The 19,026-nt window shown below is 41.3% G+C and overlaps 1 protein-coding gene across 5 annotated transcripts in view; it reads right to left on the minus strand.

Annotated features, from left to right (window-relative positions):
* Positions 1-19,026, minus strand: part of rras2 (RAS related 2) — an 89,997-nt gene that overhangs the window by 46,377 nt on the left and 24,594 nt on the right. The window contains exon 1 of one of the 5 annotated variants that reach the window (XM_059652049.1): positions 9,491-9,517. The exons of the other annotated variants lie outside the window; for them this stretch is intronic. Coding sequence (XP_059508032.1) covers positions 9,491-9,502 — 12 coding nt within the window. The 5' untranslated portion in view covers positions 9,503-9,517. Of the gene's footprint in view, positions 1-9,490; positions 9,518-19,026 lie in introns of those variants that run through there. 5 annotated transcript variants of the gene reach the window in all.

A 19,026-nucleotide genomic window follows, 5' to 3' on the forward strand; every position in this document is an offset into this window, starting at 1 on the left:
CCATTGAGGGCCAAAGGGCCTGTACTGCGCTGTGATGTTCTACGTTCTATTTGTGTGGGAAAATAGGCAAAAAAACTGTGCCTCAGTAGTGCGCCTGAGAAAAAAGTGACATTGTCAAAACTTCCAGCTGAGTTATAAACTATTGACTGATTCAGATAAGATTCAGTGACAATTTCAACAGGATAAAAATCTTTGGGCTTGCAAGCAAATGCATTCTACAGTTATCATCCAAATTGTCCATTTATTTTATCAGTTGCCGCATACACAATAGCTGCTACACCTGCTTATTCACAGCATTAGTACAGCACTGAGACATTTCCTGAGAAATGTAATCTCTTTCATTCAGCGAATTGACCAATGAAATGTCAATTTGTCTACCATGTGCTCCATAAAGTTTTTAAAGGCAGGCAAAATAAATGTGTCATGTGACAATGTACAACATACATAACACAGCCATGTTTTCAAGTGATATATGCATTAGTTCTCAAGATCACGGACTGCAGCAGTTCAAGGAAAAGGCTCAACATCACATTTTCAAAAGCAATCACGGATGGACAAATGCTAGACTTCCAGTGATGCCCATAACCCATGATTTAAGAAAAAAAATGGTCTGTCAAATGCAATAAAGCCTCCATGGCCAGAACCAAAAACGCACCAGAAAGGTAGTAGTAGTGGTAGAAGGAAAATATTCTGCCTGGAATTCAGTGGTGAGTGGGGTTCCACAGGGCTCTGTCCTTGGGCCTCTACTGTTTGTAATTTTTATTAATGACTTGGATGAGGGGATTGAAGGATGGGTCAGCAAGTTTGCAGACGATACAAAGGTCGGAGGTGTCGTTGACAGTATAGAGGGCTGTTGTAGGCTGCAGCGGGACATTGACAGGATGCAGAGATGGGCTGAGAGGTGGCAGATGGAGTTCAACCTGGATAAATGTGAGGCGATGCATTTTGGAAGGTCGAATTTGAAAGCTGAGTACAGGATTAAGGATAGGATTCTTGGCAGTGTGGAGGAACAGAGGGATCTTGGCGTGCAGATACATAGATCCCTTAAAATGGCCACCCAAGTGGACAGGGTTGTTAAGAAAGCATATGGTGTTTTGGTTTTCATTAACAGGGGGATTGAGTTTAAGAGTCGTGAGATCTTGTTGCAGCTCTATAAAACTTTGGTTAGACCGTACTTGGAATACTGCGTCCAGTTCTGGTCGCCGTATTATAGGAAAGATGTGGATGCTTTGGAGAGGGTTCAGAGGAGGTTTACCAGGATGCTGCCTGGACTGGAGGGCTTATCTTATGAAGAGAGGTTGACTGAGCTCGGTCTCTTTTCATTGGAGAAAAGGAGGAGGAGAGGGGACCTAATTGAGGTATACAAGATAATGAGAGGCATAGATAGAGTTGATAGCCAGAGACTATTTCCCAGGGCAGAAATGGCTAGCACGAGGGGTCATAGTTTTAAGCTGGTTGGTGGAAAGTATAGAGGGGATGTCAGAGGCGGGTTCCTTACACAGAGAGTTGTGAGAGCATGGAATGCGTTGCCAGCAGCAGTTGTGGAAGCAAGGTCATTGGGATCATTTAAGAGACTGCTGGACATGCATATGGTCACAGAAATTTGAGGGTGCATACATGAGGATCAATGGTCGGCACAACATTGTGGGCTGAAAGGCCTGTTCTGTGCTGTACTGTTCTATGTTCTATGTTCTAAAGCTTAATCCCAAATAATTACCAGCAACATGATGAACACAGTAACAAGAAAAGGCATCATCATGTATTCCTGGTGGTGCATAATTAAATCCAATGAGCACATAGCTAAATTTAGGTAATCAATTCCATATAATGCCAACAAGCAACACTGATATTCTGTACTTGGGACAGATAATGTTTCTTCATATTGCTATTAGTTGTATCAACCAATGTATTCCCTACAGCATGTTACAACATTCAATGAGAATCAGAAAACATTACTAAGCTATGGTTTACACGTCTTACCCAAAATCTTAGGAACATGAAGACATGAATTCGCTAAACAGTCATACATGTTAACAGTGTGTGCAGTAAACCAAGCCCAAAAAAAATCGTGGATTGTCCATTCAGCAGTCCATTGCTTCAACAACTTCATAAATCACAAATAAGAGCTTACAAAAGTAACATAGCTACGACCTGCAATACCAGAATAGTCAGAGGCTAAGGAAATATGCAATTTAACTGTGTGCGCAATTGCTTGTATATAAAGAAAAAGAGCCATTACCTTAATTGACCTCAACTTCAAAAATCACACAACACCAGGTTATAGTCCAACAGCAGGGAGCTGCTGAGGGCGTGCATGCGTGTGAATGTGTGTATAATGCGGTGGGGTCACCTATTGTGCAACATGAACCCAAGGTCACAGATGAGGCTGACCTCATGGGTACTGAACTTGGCTATCACCCTCTGCTCTGCTCAAGTTAGCACCCTCATTGCCAGATAATCATCTTAATGATAGCTGGGCTAAATAGAGATCTAATTTCACACAATAAATCATCATTATATAAACAAAATCAAACTTAAGATTGACATTATAGTTCAAAATGAGCCAAGAATCAGCTGCAGGACCATCTAATAATCACAAAAATGCAAATACAGTCCTGTTTGAGAGATTTTGGTACTATTTACAATGTAACCACGACACCCACTTATTTACTTTTAACCTATGGCATGACAGCTCACTCTGAAGTCCTCCAAATACTTGTTACTCCAGAGCACAATCAATCCAGTTCTCCCATTCAGGCAAGTTACAATAAAAACACATGCCATTTTCTCTGGTTAACTGTCAACAAGGGCAGAACAGGTTAAAGATTTTGTACTAGACGGCAGTCTTGTTTATCATACATTTAATAAAGTGACATTATTAATTCGCTGAACACAGGTGTGGCCATACAAATCACATTATTAAAACACTAATAAACAGATGAAGACTTGTATGACAACAATTAATTTAGAACCAAGCAAAAACATCAAAACTCATGCATCTAAATGAGGAAAAGTAATCTGTCCTGAGAAACTTTCAAGAAAAGACAACGTTTTGAGTCAAAACACAATTCAATTATTCCATCTAGAATTGAGAACCGCAGATTGAGTTTACACACAATAATTGGAATTGCTGATCTCCAAAGGGTTTCGACTTTGCTGCATTTTAACAGCAAGATTTGATATGATCAATGCCAAAGATGCATTTCACTTTTCCCAAAAATTCCGGCTATTACAGCAATTCATAATTCAAACTTAACACACATGCAAACAAATAGAATGTTTCAAAGAATGCTGGACAGTTTAATCAATGTTGTCTTGTACAAGACAAATTCAAGTACATGAACTTTGTTTTTTTTTGCCAAGCATGTGATAAACCACATTCTCAACCACTGAGCTTCTACAATGTAGCCACTAACAATTTAGACACAGGAAGGACAGTTAAGTATCACAGTTCACAAACAAACAGAGTGAGTTACACGTTGTAGCTTTTTTTTGTTTACAAAAATACGCCATTATTGGGAGACAAAGAATTAAATGATTCAAACATGTAAAAGGTAAAAGTTGTGTTGTAAAATTAACTTTCAGGTAAAGACAACAATTCACAATTGGTCAATCACACATTATAACTTAGTTCATGTGCCAGGATTATGACAAGCCACAATTTTAGGAAACAACAGGCTACATTAATGTATCATTGTTGATGCTATGAAACATTTGATTAAGAATAGATTTTTCATTAAAAAAAAAGTCTGGACAGAAGTTCAACAGGTTTGTTCTTAAAGTCATGATCTTTAAAAAACAAAAATTGCAAGCAAGAAACCACTCGGTTTATTTAAGTTGTTAAATGCACTTTGTTTTGGAACTGATCTCGTTAACTTCAGCAACTGAGACGAACCTCAACAGGATTTGAGGCTACATCACAGAATCACATTGGTCAAGGCAGAGCCAAATATGTACTTTGTAACTGGCTCCTTCTGCACAAGCCTGAAGTTTTAAACATTTTCACAATAATCCTTCATTGTTTTGCTCTTCTGAAACTCCATTCCTTCATCCGTACATTACGAATTTATGGGGCATTCCAAATAAAACAGCTTCAGCGCTTCCTTGAAACAACTCACTCATTCAAGAAATGTGGACATTTCTATGAAGAACACCATTTGTTGCCCAGCTCAGTTACTTACGAGTTGACAGCAAGCAGTTTTCTTGCATAAATCCATTTAATGTAGGCACATAGTGCTGTCAGTATTGGAGTATCAGGATTTTGACGCAGTAACAGCAAAGGAGCAGTCGTATAACGCCGAGTTGTAGCCATAAGAGACTTGTTAGGATTCAAGTGATTTTGAGAGAACGGGGGTGTGCAAGTTTTTCTAGGTGGTAGAATTAACTTGGAGGGGACTATGAAAAGGAAGCCTCAGCCAATGGCTTCAATATATCTCGTAGATAACACTGTTGCCATGATGCACCAGTGGTAACGGAGAGCATTAACATTTATGATATCAGCTAGGTGCCAATCAATTGTGTGCAAAAACAACACATTTCAATTCCGACCTCCAAGTTTCATTTCTCTGATTTTGAGACAGCTTGAACAAATAAGAACACAAGACTGCAAACCAAAGTGTCAGTTTTCCAATTCACCGTTATTCATAACATCTTAAATTGGCAAATGCACTAAAAGCTTTAATACTTGTTGCATTCTTGCCTGTACCTGCAAGAATTTTTTTTTTAAATGGCCACTGGAGTTTGAAGCTGGGTGAAGGAATGGAGAGGCATTTTGCATTTTACAAGTCGCAAGTACCTATAACAATGCATCTGAAAATAAAAAAAAGAGGGTAATATATAAAATAATTTTAGTTTTAAACACAATTTTCTTAGTAGGAGCTTCTGTACAAATGCAACCAGTCAAACTCAATGTGATGTCAACTTGCTTACAAATTCCTTCCCATAAAATCTGTATATGGATGATCCATGCAACATTAATAGCAGAAAATAGTTTTGCTCAATTTGTGAAAACAGTCGTGTTTGTATGCACTGAGTCAAACCGCATTACAAGCTGAAGGCTACACGATTTAGTGCACTACATCTGGAGAGTCCATACAGTCATACTGCCACTCCTGATATACCAGAGGCTAACAGGCAATGGGTTAAAAAGACTACAGTGATGCATAACAAGTTTCATTCAAAACAAAAAAGTGGTCAAGATTACAAAAAAAAAGACCAGTTTATCACTTAATTCATTGAGACCGCTCAGATGTGCTCCAAGTAACCATGGGCAGGTTGAACTCTGCTCTGCACTGTAAAGTGACTCCCATCAGAAAAGCTGATTTTTTTGACAATATGTATACGGAGAAAATTCTATAGAATAAACTAGGTAAACTAAAATTGACCAAAACACAGTCAATGTTATTGATCTTTATTTACAATCCTGTGGGCTTTATGGTCCTTTCTTACAGCACAAATTTAACAAAGTAGAAAGACAGCTGAAAAATCAAAATAAACCAGAGCCATCAGCCTAAAACATCCGAAGGATATTCAGAGAAAACTAAGGATTCATTTGAGAATTGTGAACATGATCAAAACTTAAAGTCAAAGGTCATGTTTAAAATAAGACACCTTTTTCAAACAAACAGAAAACAGTCTTGACAAATGTCCAAATCACAGTTGGTCAACTGCAGTCTAGCCACCAGATACACATACCAAGGTAGGTCAATATTAGAGGACCAAGAAACATGGGTCAACATGTTAAATTGGTTCACTCCGTGTAATATCAAGGAATGGCTAGAAACACTGGATGTTGCACAGGCTATGGGCCCTGACAACAATCCAGCAAGACTTGTGTTCCAGAACTTGCTGCACTCCTAGCCAAGTTGTTCCAGCACAGCCACAACTCTGGCATGTACCCGACAATATGGAAAATAGGCCAATTACCACCAAGTCTACTTTCAATTAACAAAGTGATGGAAGGTGTCATCAACATCCAGCAGCACCTACTCAGCAATGTCCGGTTTAGGTTCCACTGGAGCCACTCAGCTCCTGACTCATTACAGCCAAAAGTTCAAACATGATCAAATTCCTAGTGCAAAGTGAGTGACTAACCTTGACATCAAATCCATATTTGACATATGTGGGATCATGTAGTCCAAGCAAAACTAGTGTCAATAGTAATCGTGGGAAAGTTTCTCTTGTTGGTTGGAGTCATACCTGGCACATGGGAAGATGGTTGTAGTTGTTAGGGATCAGTCATCTCTGCAGGAGTTCATCAGGGCAGTGTCTTAAGTACAAGCATCTTCAGCATCAATGATCATCTCCCGCTCACTGATGACTGCACAATGTTCAGTAGCTTTCACGAGTCCTCACATACTCAAGGAATCAATGATCAAATGTAACAAGATCTAGACAATGCCCAAGCATGGGATAACAAGTGGCAAGTAAAGTTTGTGTGACTGAAAAAAAAGGGCAGGTACTGATCATCTCCAATAAGAGACAGAGACCATCTAACCTCTGCCCCTTGACATTCAGTGTTACCATCACTGAATCCCCATGGTCAACATCCAGAAGGGGATGGAGGATAAGCATCGAACTCACCTAATAAAGGAAGAGTGGGTACAACACAGGTCAGAGTTGAAGAATACAGCGACTAATTCACTCCCCACAGCCTGCCTACCACTTAAGAGGCACCAGTGAGGCGTGAGTGTAATGGAATACTCTCCTTTTGAGTACAGCTCCAACACCATTCAAGAAACTTGACACCATGCAGGAGAAAGCAACCTGCTTCACCAACATGACATCCATAAATATTCACTCTCTCCATCATTGATGGTCAGTAGTGGAAATGTATACAATTCACAACATGCACTGTAGAAATTCAAAAACCCTTAGTCAGTATCATCCAAACCCATGACCATTACCATCTAGAAAGACCTGGTCAGCAGGTATATAGAAACAATCTACTGAAACTTTCTCCCAAGGTATATTTTTAAATGGTGAATGGTGAATATCATGCTCCTTCAGTGTCAACGGGCCAAAATCCTGGAATTGCCTCCTTGAAGGCATCCTGGGTTTACCTACAGCACCTAGACTGCAATGGTGCAAAAAGGGCAGCTCACCAGAACCACCTCATGGGCAATAAATGCTAGGCCAGCCAGCAACACCAACATCCCATAAGTGATCAAACAATAAATGGCCATTCTTAAAAGAGAATCTCAATAAAATGCATGATCAATTAATACAGTAAAACCTGGAAAAAAGTAAATTTTCACAAATGGAAAAAGATTTGCTATCAGAGCTACGTTAATACAACAAAAAAAGTTCAAAAATTTTACTGCCAATTGTACCTATGATATATTTGTTCCTGCATGCTAAACGCAGCTTGTGTCGTATTCAGTGCTCAGGTCGATTTTGAATGATCAGTTTTTTTTTTAAAAAAAGGTGTTTTTTTCCCACGGGCTGTCATCATTGTTGGCTAGGACAGCATTTATTGCCGAAAAGGCAACTAGGAGTCAAGCACATTTGGTAAAACTAATTGATTTACTTGAACATTTGAGAATAAAATTAGGAATAAACCACAGGGTTTTGCATCTGGAGTCACATACAGGAATGTATTTTAGGAATAAAATCTAGCATGAACTAGATCAGGGCATTTTGTTAAAACAAAAAAAAATTCGTATTTTAATTCTAGTCATATTTATTCAATCTCCCAGCTGCCATCATGGAGGGTGAATTCATCTCCAGGTACTTGTCCCATTGTCTGGAATATTTGTCCAATAACAGAACCACTACAATACTGTGATAACAAAGTGCGGAGCTGGATGAACACAGCAGGCCAAGCAGCATCTCAAGAGCACAAAAGCTGACATTTTGGGCCTAGACCCTTCAGAGAGGGGGATGGGGTGAGGGTTCTGGAATAAATAGGGAGAGAGGGGGAAGCGGACCGAAAATGGAGAGAAACGAAGATAGGTGGAGAGGAGAGTATAGGTGGGGAGGTAGGGAGGGGATAGGTCAGTCCAGGGAAGACGGACAGGTCAAGGAGGTGGGATGAGGTGGTAGGTAGGAAATGGCGGTGCGGCTTGAGGTGGGAGGAAGGGATGGGAGAGAGGAAGAACAGGTTCGGGAAGCAGAGACAGGCTGGGCTGGTTTTGGGATGCAGTGGGGGGAGGGGTCGAGCTGGGCTGGTTTTGGGATGCAGTGGGGGTAGGGGAAGAACTGGGTTGGTTTTGGGATGCAATGGGGGAAGGGGAGATTGAGGCTGGTGAAGTCCACATTGATACCATTGAGTTGCAGGGTTCCCAAGCGGAATATGAGTTGCTGTTCCTGCAACCTTCAGGTGGCATCATTGTGGCACCACAGGAGGCCCATGATGGACATGTCGTCTGAGGAATGAGAGGGGGAGTTAGTACCAAAAGGAGCTAAATGAATGAGTGAGGTACTCATTGCAGAAAGCTCCGTTTCAGCCACCTCAATACTGCTATGAAGTTGGTGAATAAAACTGGTCAATATTGTTTTATTCTTTGAAGGAATGTAGGCAATGGCAAAGACAACATTTCTTGACCATCCCCATCACCCTTAAACTAAATAATTTGTTCAGCCACTTGAAAGCAGTTAAAGAATCAAACACACGTAGTGGATCTAGATTCACATATATGGATGGCACATTTCCCTCAAACGACATGAGTACACCAAATGAGTGATTAGATTCCCTACAGTATGGAGACAGGCCCTTCGGCCCAACACTTCCACACTGCCCCTTGAAGAATCCCACCCAGACCTATCCCCCTATAACCCACCTCACCCCTGAACACTATGGGCAATTTAGCATGGCCAATCCACCTAGCCCGCACATCTTTGGACTGTGGGAGGAAACCGGAGCACTTGGAGGAAACCCATGCAGACGTGGGGAGAACATGCAAACTCCACACAGACAGTCGCCCAAGGCTAGAATTGAACACGGGTCCCTGGCAGTGCTAACCACTAAGCCACCATGGGTGCTTAGATCAAATGACAGTATTTGGCTACCATTACCAAGAGCAGTCTTCAATTACTTCTGTGCCTGGAACTGTTCATTTGTGACGTCCAAGACATTGCAGATGAAAAGCTATTTTACATAAAGATTTGATAGTGTTCAGTTTATAGCTTTCAACAGATTTTTACAAATTTAATTTCAAAATTTCATCTCAACCTCGAAGGGACTGAATGTCTGTTTCACCTGAGCACTAGCCTCTGGCTCAGAATTACTAGTACAGTGGTATTCCACTATCATCTCCCAAATATCTTAAGTTGGGATGAAAATTAAACTCAAGCAGATGACTGGACTCTTGTTGGGGCTAGTCATTACCTGGTACTTGTGTACAAAATGAAACTTCCAGATTCTCAGTAAAAACTATACATGTTATTGCAGTCCAGTTATTGGCTGCTTTGAATTATTTCATTGTCAAAGGAGTTGCAAATGGACCTGAACACCAGAGTTAATCACAAATTGATAAATTTATGCACTTACGCCAGAGAACATTGAAGCAGATCCAGAAAATGGTTGATTTAATTTCCTTTCTTGTCTCAACTAAGCAAGAAAATTCCCTAAAACCCAAGAAGAGATGAAAAAGACAGAAACATCAATGTACACTTTGGACTTAAATTCTGACAATATAGATTATATTACAAGGTTGAGCCTCCAATTTAAATGCGGATTTCAGTATAGTGCTATTACGTGCTACTTTGAAAACAATTTATAGCTCTCAAACAGGCAACATCTTTTTTTTGGAAGGATAACTTCCAGGTCAAGGTCTTCTGAATAGGCAACTCAAAATAAAAAGCAACATTCATGAAAGCCATTCCCTTAAAAAGCAATTTGAACTAAAAGTGAAACAGTTTAATCGAAGTCAGTTACGGAGACAAATTCAAGCCAGTTTTCTGGAGTCAAGTACAGTTTAAAAAAATATTGGAAAGGTTGAGTGGCAAAGGAGGTAGCTGTTACACAGTTAGAACTCAGGCATAATTCTGGTACATCAACCACATACTCCCAGCTTGCCTGGAAATCCTTGGTACAGACAAAATAGCAAGAATGTAAACTAACTACAAGAGTGTTTATGTAAAATGAATAATTAATCCACAGTGTGTTGGATATGGCAAGATAACAAGGGATTAGTTACAAAACAATGAAGGAGAAGTCACATGGTTGGTAATCAATATTTTAGTTTGGTTCTTAGCACACTTGCGTTTGAATCTAAAGGCCATGTATTGAAGTCCGACCCCAGGGCTTAAACATACAATCTCAACTAGGGTAAGTAAAATGGCATCAATAAGCTGCATGCAGCTCTTCTGAGGCTGAAGCACAAGTCTTTGAATTTTTTTCCAGATATAGTGCACACACTCCTGCTGTGAGCATGGAGAAAAATAAAACATCCACCCACAGTCGATCAGTTCTTCTTTTGGCCTAGTTAAAGTACTGCAATTACTTGGGAAATATTGTTTCCTACTAGATGCCCAGGAATAATTTGCGGTATTCACTGGCAAGATACAACACAATTGAAAACCGGGATCCAAATCTGGACTTCAGTGGACAAGAAGCCAACTGACTAACTTTTTTTTAAAATGTGATTAAAAAACTGTTGAAACTTCATTCTGCCCATGCCTCCACCCACAATGGTTTAAATATATATTAAGATGTGTTACTTTCAATACTTCAATTTAAATCAAATTCCAGCAAGTTGCACAAACTGTTTTTACAAACAGGCAAAAAAGCAAACTCGACTGAGAATTTTTCTCCCTCTCCAGTACAGGCATCATCTTGGCCTTTTCTTATAATATCTGCTAAATAAACACTAAATTTCTACATTGCGATGTTTGGCATCAGCTTCCATTTTACTGATTTTTAATTAAAGCCCACCTAACATCTTCAAATTAGGAAGAGAAAAAAGAGACTTTATAGAGACTAGAAAAGGATTTATGCCCAAGTTCTGAATCAACTCAAGTGCCAGTGAAAAGTGTTTTCTATCAAACTCTTGAAGAAATTAGAAATAAAAAAAGGTACGTGATACAGAGCATGACAGTTTAGAAACCAGCATGTAGAGACCATTAATTTTATTTCTCAACCAAAAATTCAGAAATTGGATAAACAGCTGACTGGTTCATCTATTTTTGCAATCATTTTCAGATTCATCTTATTTCTAGTTCACCTGATTGCCAACCCCAGGGATTCTGAACAAGAGACGATCAAACGTGCAGAGTTGAGCAGAAGAGCCAAAAATTGCAATTATTATCAGTATTAGCAGCAGTAACCATCAGGATTCTCATCTGTAAAATATTCCAGACATTCATACATGGACTAAAAATATATTCAGGTGTATGAAACAGAGCCATCATAATAGCCCAACATAATGAAACTGAAGGATTGCTAAAATTGCTACACTCAGCATAACTCAAATAATCTACCCTCCTATTTTGTCTTTTACTGTGCAGTCTGTTCTTCCCCAGCGTTGCAGGACTCAACATTTCATACATTTGCAAGACTAGCCATAACACTTCCACTGACATGTGAACACAGCGTACTGACGCAGAATCACAATGCTATTAGAGAGATAAAGGGAAAAGTCTGCACTGATAATGCTGTGGTATACAAGTTGACAACTGACAAATCCAGAAACAGCCAAAGGTAAAAACAGGTGCAATTTGTTTCAGTCATTAAACAGCTCCAGCAGCTACAGCTTGATCAGGTACTGGAAACCAGTGACTGCAAAGCAATGTAAAAGCAGCTGAATTAAGATAATAAAATGTGAGGCTGGATGAACACAGCAGGCCAAGCAGCATCTCAGGAGCACAAAAGCTGACGTTTCGGGCCTGGACCCTTCATCAGAGAGGGGGATGGGGAGAGGGAACTGGAATAAATAGGGAGAGAGGGGGAGGCGGACCGAAGATGGAGAGTAAGAAGATAGGTGGAGAGAGTGTAGGTGGGGAGGTAGGGAGGGGATAGGTCAGTCCAGGGAAGATGGACAGGTCAAGGAGGTGGGATGAGGTTAGTAGGTAGCTGGGGGTGCGGCTTGGGGTGGGAGGAAGGGATGGGTGAGAGGAAGAACCGGTTAGGGAGGCAGAGACAGGTTGGACTGGTTTTGGGATGCAGTGGGTGGGGGTGGGGGGGGGGCGGAAAAGAGCTGGGCTGGTTGTGTGGTGCAGTGGGGGGAGGGGACGAACTGGGCTGGTTTAGGGATGCAGTAGGGGAAGGGGAGATTTTGAAACTGGTGAAGTCCACATTGATACCATATGGCTGCAGGGTTCCCAGGCGGAATATGAGTTGCTGTTCCTGCAACCTTCGGGTTGCATCATTGTGGCACTTCAGGAGGCCCATGATGGACATGTCATCTAAAGAATGGGAGGGGGAGTGGAAATGGTTTGTGACTGGGAGGTGCAGTTGTTGGTTGCGAACTGAGCGGAGGTGTTCTGCAAAGCGGTCCCCAAGCCTCCGCTTGGTTTCCCCAGTGTAGAGTGAGCCGCACTGGGTACAGTGGATGCAGTATACCACATTGGCAGATGTGCAGGTGAACCTCTGCTTAATGTGGAATGTCATCTTGGGGCCTGGGATGGGGGTGAGGGAGGAGGTGTGGGGACAAGTGTAGCATTTCCTGCGGTTGCAGGGGAAGGTGCCGGGTGTGGTGCGGTTGGAGGGCAGTGTGGAGCGAACAAGGGAGTCACGGAGAGAGTGGTCTCTCCGGAAAGCTGACAGGGGAGGGGATGGAAAAATGTCTTGGGTGGTGGGGTCGGATTGTAAATGGCGGAAGTGTCGGAGGATAATGCGTTGTATCCGGAGGTTGGTAGGGTGGTGTGTGAGAACGAGGGGGATCCTCTTGGGGCGGTTGTGGCGGGGGTGGGGTGTGAGGGATGTGTTGCGGGAAATGCGGGAGACGCGGTCAAGGGCGTTCTCGATCACTGTGGGGGGAAAGTTGCGGTCCTTAAAGAACTTGGACATCTGGGATGTGCGGGAGTGGAATGTCTTATCGTGGGAGCAGATGCGGCGGAGGCGGAGGAATTGGGAATAGGGGATGGAATTTTTGCAGGAGGGTGGGTGGGAGGAGGTGTATTCTAGGTAGCTGTGGGAGTCGGTGGGCTTGAAATGGACATCAGTTACAAGCTGGTTGCCTGAGATGGAGACTGAGAGGTCCAGGAAGGTGAGGGATGTGCTGGAGATGGCCCAGGTGAACTGAAGGTTGGGGTGGAAGGTGTTGGTGAAGTGGATGAACTGTTCGAGCTCCTCTGGGGAGCAAGAGGCGGCGCCGATACAGTCATCAATGTACCGGAGGAAGAGGTGGGGTTTGGGGCCTGTGTAGGTGCGGAAGAGGGACTGTTCCACGTAACCTACAAAGAGGCAGGCATAGCTGGGGCCCATGCGGGTGCCCATGGCCACCCCCTTAGTCTGTAGGAAGTGGGAGGAGTCAAAAGAGAAGTTGTTGAGTGTGAGGACGAGTACAGCTAGGCGGATGAGAGTGTCGGTGGAGGGGGACTGGTCGGGCCTCCGGGACAGGAAGAAGCGGAGGGCCTTGAGGCCATCTCCATGCGGAATGCAGGTGTGCAGGGACTGGACGTCCATGGTGAATATGAGGTGTTGGGGGCCAGGGAATTGGAAGTCCTGGAGGAGGTGGAGGGCGTGGGTGGTGTCACGGACGTAGGTGGGGAGTTCCTGGACCAAAGGGGAGAAAATGGAGTCCAGATAGGTGGAGATGAGTTCGGTGGGGCAGGAGCAGGCTGAGACGATGGGTCGACCAGGGCAGGCAGGTTTGTGGATTTTGGGAAGGAGATAGAAACGGGCCGTGCGGGGATGGGGAACAATGAGGTTGGAGGCTGTGGGTGGGAGGTCCCCTGTGGTGATGAGGTTGTGAATGGTGGTTGATTTATGACAGAGAAGCTAGTTGTATAAAACACTGGCCATCTACAGTCCATATCAGAATATCAGTGCAGTGTCAAGAAAGCTCTCCATCCTTAAAGGGTGCCATTGTTCAATGAGACACTAACTTGCCCCACTTGTAAACTTGGTCGGCAGTTAAGATCACAAAGCATTATTCAAAAGGACGATAGAAAGTGCCCCTAACTGCTGGGTAATATTCCTTCTGTAAACATTGCTTGCAAAAAGAAAAATTAACTCATCATTTATTTTATTATTGCTTCATAAATTTTACCATGTAAGATCTGTTGAAGCATTTGTGCAGTAGTTTGTGCTGAGGCCTAGCTGGAGAAACAGACACGCAGTTTAACAACTCACAACCAGGCCCATGTAGATGGTGATACACAGAAGCTAACAGCCAACTGTTAACAGGCAGCTTGTGCACGAGGAAAAAGTAAGGATCTGTGAACAGGTCTTTTCTAGGGTTTACAAGTAGCTTCATGGAACAGGGAGAGTTACTGTCGACTTGAAACCATAGCAAAAAGCATCAGCACTATGCTGGGGTCCAGCAATGAGGGAAAACTGCATCATCTATGAGGAATTCAACAGCAAAAGTACACCATGATCGCGCTCAAGGAGGATGTATTTCTGAGACTTTAAATAATGCATCTTCAGCTTCTCTTTTATTGAAGTCAAGATTTTCATGAAAGGAATTACTGAAGACACAGGCGTAGAGTTCAGAAGAAACTATGTGCTGATGAGTGAAAATGGTGATGTGAAGAATATTGAGAAATAGAAAAAAAATCCTGAAAAACGCAAATATCTTTGACAAAACTTCCATAAGTCATCATTAAAACTCAATTTCTGATAGAATTGCAGAGTCCAGTGAACATGCCACTCTTCTCCAGGTAGGGCAATTACTTGATCTGCCAAGTACTTACGATAAATTACCTCTTTTGCTCTTCCAAAAGGGAAAAACAGAGAGTCGGCCTGTTCATTCTCAGAGGAGGTATAACTTCAGTATCACTCTTGTAAGTCATTTGTACATCCTCTTCAATACCTCTACATCTTCACTTATATGACAACAACGACTGAGCACAGTGCTAGTATCAACCAATCAAAATCTGATACAAGTTTAACAAACTCAGTTTTCAACTCCTTCCCTCTACAAACCAAAGTGATGGTTTTTTAAAAAAAAAACCATCTTGTTAAACTGTGTTAGATTTGGTGATTTGTACAACAGTACCACCAGAGCACACTGCTCCTCCACAACCTCATTCAATACCTCAATATTTGTGATTAATTTGATTTGCCAGTTATAGGATCATTCTGCAAGTCACCATTTTTCTCATGGCTAATTATGTGCAGTATTATCTCTATTTGCCTATTGCACCCACTCTATGCCATCTACAAACTTAGATTCACTCTTGATTTACAATTCAAAATTCAGTTTAGGTTGTGAGCGCCGAGTAGATTTACTCGAAGGAGTCTTGTGGGGGGGTAAGCTTCATTTGCACAGACTAAAGAACCGGTAACTTCTCTGGAGCAGAGATAGCACTAAAAATGTAGTAAAAGGTCCTGATAGAATGAATAAGGAGATACTACTAAACATTACTCTGATAAGAGCCAGATACATGTGCAGATTAGAAAAAAAACTCTAACAATAATCTGGAATGTCATTTCTGAAAAGATGGTGCAAGGTTTCAACAGTAAGAGAATAAAATGGCCAATGGACCTGGACAGGTCATGACACTTGGAATCCCAGACCAAATGGCGAAATTTGTTGCTATTTGGTTTAGAACTAAGGTTTACTTTTAGAAACAAGAATTTTGCAACATTTACACGACTGCATGCATATGCGTGTATGGGCAGTGTCTAAAAGAGCTCCCTACCTCGATCTAAGTGCCAGCAGGCACAATGTTGCACACTTCAGCGAAATAGTCCATCCAAATCAAACACATTGCCACTGTTTTTGGATGGCAAGTAGAACTGTAGACTTTGTTGGAACTTCACTTGCAACTGTGTTTAAGCCCCAGCTTGATTTGTCTGTTTTAATTATCCTTAACCCCAAGATATCCTCAGTGTGGCCTAAACAATTCTAAAACCCAAGTACAAAATATTAAGTGGCAAACACATGAAACACCAATAACCGCACTGGGACTTAAACTACAAATACCATTTGATTAAAATCTGCAAATAGACATGATCACATCAGCAACTGATTATTTTTCCACTCCTCTGCCAACTGCAATAGCTCATCGATGGGATAAAATTGTGCATGTCAGGAGCCTTCCTGCCCCTCATCCACGTTATCAGTTGCAATGCGTGACATTGTATAAGCAAGCAATCTGCAAACATGCTAATACACAGGGAATTTGGTGTTCCAATATTAGCAACAGTCTGCCGAATGCTGCATTCAGCTCTTCCTAGTAATAAGGGCAGAGCTTTTTGCAAGCTTTACAACGGGTCACTCAAAACTGTTGGAGGGTCACTGAAGTTCAGTTAGTGTTACAGTCACTTGGAGGCTGAGTCAGTGTCTTGAAAAAACATGGTACCAAGTTGTGCTATTACACCGTGCTACTGCAAAGACAAATAGCTCTAATGGAGGCTGAGGGAGAAGTCCCAATAGAAGTCGGGAACAAAAACAAGAGTTGCTGAAAAAGCTGAGCAGGTCCAGTAGCATCTATAGTTAAAAAAAATCAGTTAATGTTTTGGGTCCGGTGACCCTTGCTCAGAACTGGAATAGAAGTTGGATTGCTCTGCGGACTCAGGGTAAGTTGGAATTGTATCCACCTCCACTACCTCTTCTGGCAGCTCGTTTCATACATGAACCACTCACTGCAGAGAAAGTTACCCCTCAGATCCCTTTTAAGTCTTTCCCCTCTCAGTTAAACTTAGGCTAATCTAACCGATCCTAACCTGGGAAGGAGACCTTGGCTATTCACCTAATCAGTGAGGGGAAAGCAATTAATATTTCAGTGTACCTGAGAGTATGACTTGAAAAGCCCAACAGCAGCATTTGCTTAGTGCAGTTGAAAAAGTTCTGTCCAAGTAGGTGCTGGAGTGCAGCTTCATGAATCCAAGGGACCATATTTCCAGGAAAGGAGGATATCAGAACATGAGCAGTCATTGAGACAGGTCATGGTGGAATGGCTTTTGAAAGAGTTCCAAAGCTCAGTCTTCAACAGAAAATAACTGGAAGAAAAGCTCTGTAGAGCTTTAATGAGATTTTATGACCAACTGTCACAAATCCACAACATATGCCTCAAGAGGACATGCCTTGAGGGGTGTTAACCAGAGTTTGTCTGGTAGACATCTATTCTCACATTCAGAATTAATCTGAGGTAGGTATGTGTCACATTTACTGTTCCCCCTTTTATATAATAAACTTTGTTCCTGTTTGTAACCGAGTCGTCAAACATTGGATTTCTTTTTCCCCCAAGAAGTAGGCAGATGCCAAATCACAACAAACCTGACTGCTTGGTCTGGGATCCTAACAGTCCCTCCAAATGGACCATATAGCATGTCATAAATATAAATAACCATGTTTTCACATCAAGTACAACTGTATCCGCGTGTACACTTTGACAGGAAGTGTGACAAAACAGTCTTCACACAGGTGATCTCTGACAATAATTATATGTTCCTCTTGCCAAAGGGTGACACATTCAGTGCTATAACCTTACTACTTCTGGCCAAAATTACTTGGCTCAGTCCAGGACAGCAATGAAACATGGGTCTTTTCTTCGTTCGTGCAATTCAGAACTACAGCTTGAGCTACTGAGTAACTGGGAGAGCCATCTCAAAAGCCTTTCAAGGAGCACATTTCAATTTATTTCAAATGAGGAAGCCAAGATTTTTAAACGTCACTAATCTACTCCACACAAAACACAAAACTAACAAATCAAAACAGCAGTATCACAAGCATAGGAAAAATGGGATTTGCACTCTAGCAGCCAATTTGGAGGTTAAAGATTTCACAAATTTCCTGTTCAAAACATAGATTGCAGCGTTGGAAAAATGCAGGAAAATAAAAACAAAAATAGGCTCTTTCAAGAAGGTCATAATGAAAATCCCCACCTCATGCATGTGAACTGGAGATTAGACTGGGCTTGGAAATTAAATGACTCAAAACAAGTCTAGAAAAGGCTGCATGCTGTTGTTAACAGCACCAATATATGTTAGATTACATTAAAACTTCAAACAGTTGAACAAACTTGTTTAATTATTTTGCCACTTCCAGGTGAAGCAAATAAAGTTGTAAAATCATATTTTGAAACAATCAGCCATCACATACCTTACCATAATCAGTTTCTTTTTGTATTAAGAGAACAGACTCTGTACTTTAGGGCAACAACCACAGATACCTTAGAAATAGCTCAACAGGCTGAAATAACAGAGTCCCAGAAGTAATAGAATCACAATCCAAAGCTACAATAAAGATTTATTTTTGCCACGTGACAAATTATACTTACCTAGCTTAATACTTCTTCACAAACACAAAGCTAACATTTCCATGTCCAGCAATATTTAATATGCACACTTAAATATTTATGATTTCTATTTAGTATTTAACATACTATAGACAAGGCTGATGGTAAGTAAAAAGACTGAATAAGTTCTCTGAACATCAGCAAAAAAAAGTACAGTAAAAAAATGCCTGAAATTATAATACTCGCAGAAACAAGAATAAATGACTCAAAAAAGGATAAGAACTGTTGTTAGCAATTTGCAGCATTCCATCACCTTGATGCTCAAGGTTTCTTTTGCAGATTGCTACAGCTAAATGAACACTGGTGTTTTTCTCTTGCACTGCCAAAAGCAGGATACCACAATTTAAACAAAACAAGTTGATTTGAAAAACGTGCCGAACTATGTCAAAACCACAAACATGCTGAAAACAGCATGCTATTGATCAAGGTTGATTTGAAGGCAAGACCTGTGGATTTTAAGTGTCAAAAGGGGGGGGAAAAAAACACCCTGTGTTTGAAACCCAGAATGAGCATTTTTGCAAATACTATCATTTGGATCAAAGAAGTTTGTTAAACAAATACATCGTTAGAAAAATTAATTTAACATTCCAAAAACTGCAATAATCTTTCAAGTTATAAATAGAATGGCAGTATCTTACTGCATGCTAAAAATGCCAGAAGACGAAACACCTAACT

The sequence above is a fragment of the Stegostoma tigrinum genome, chromosome 17, assembly GCF_030684315.1.
Source record: "Stegostoma tigrinum isolate sSteTig4 chromosome 17, sSteTig4.hap1, whole genome shotgun sequence".
Taxonomy (NCBI): Eukaryota; Metazoa; Chordata; class Chondrichthyes; order Orectolobiformes; family Stegostomatidae; genus Stegostoma; species Stegostoma tigrinum.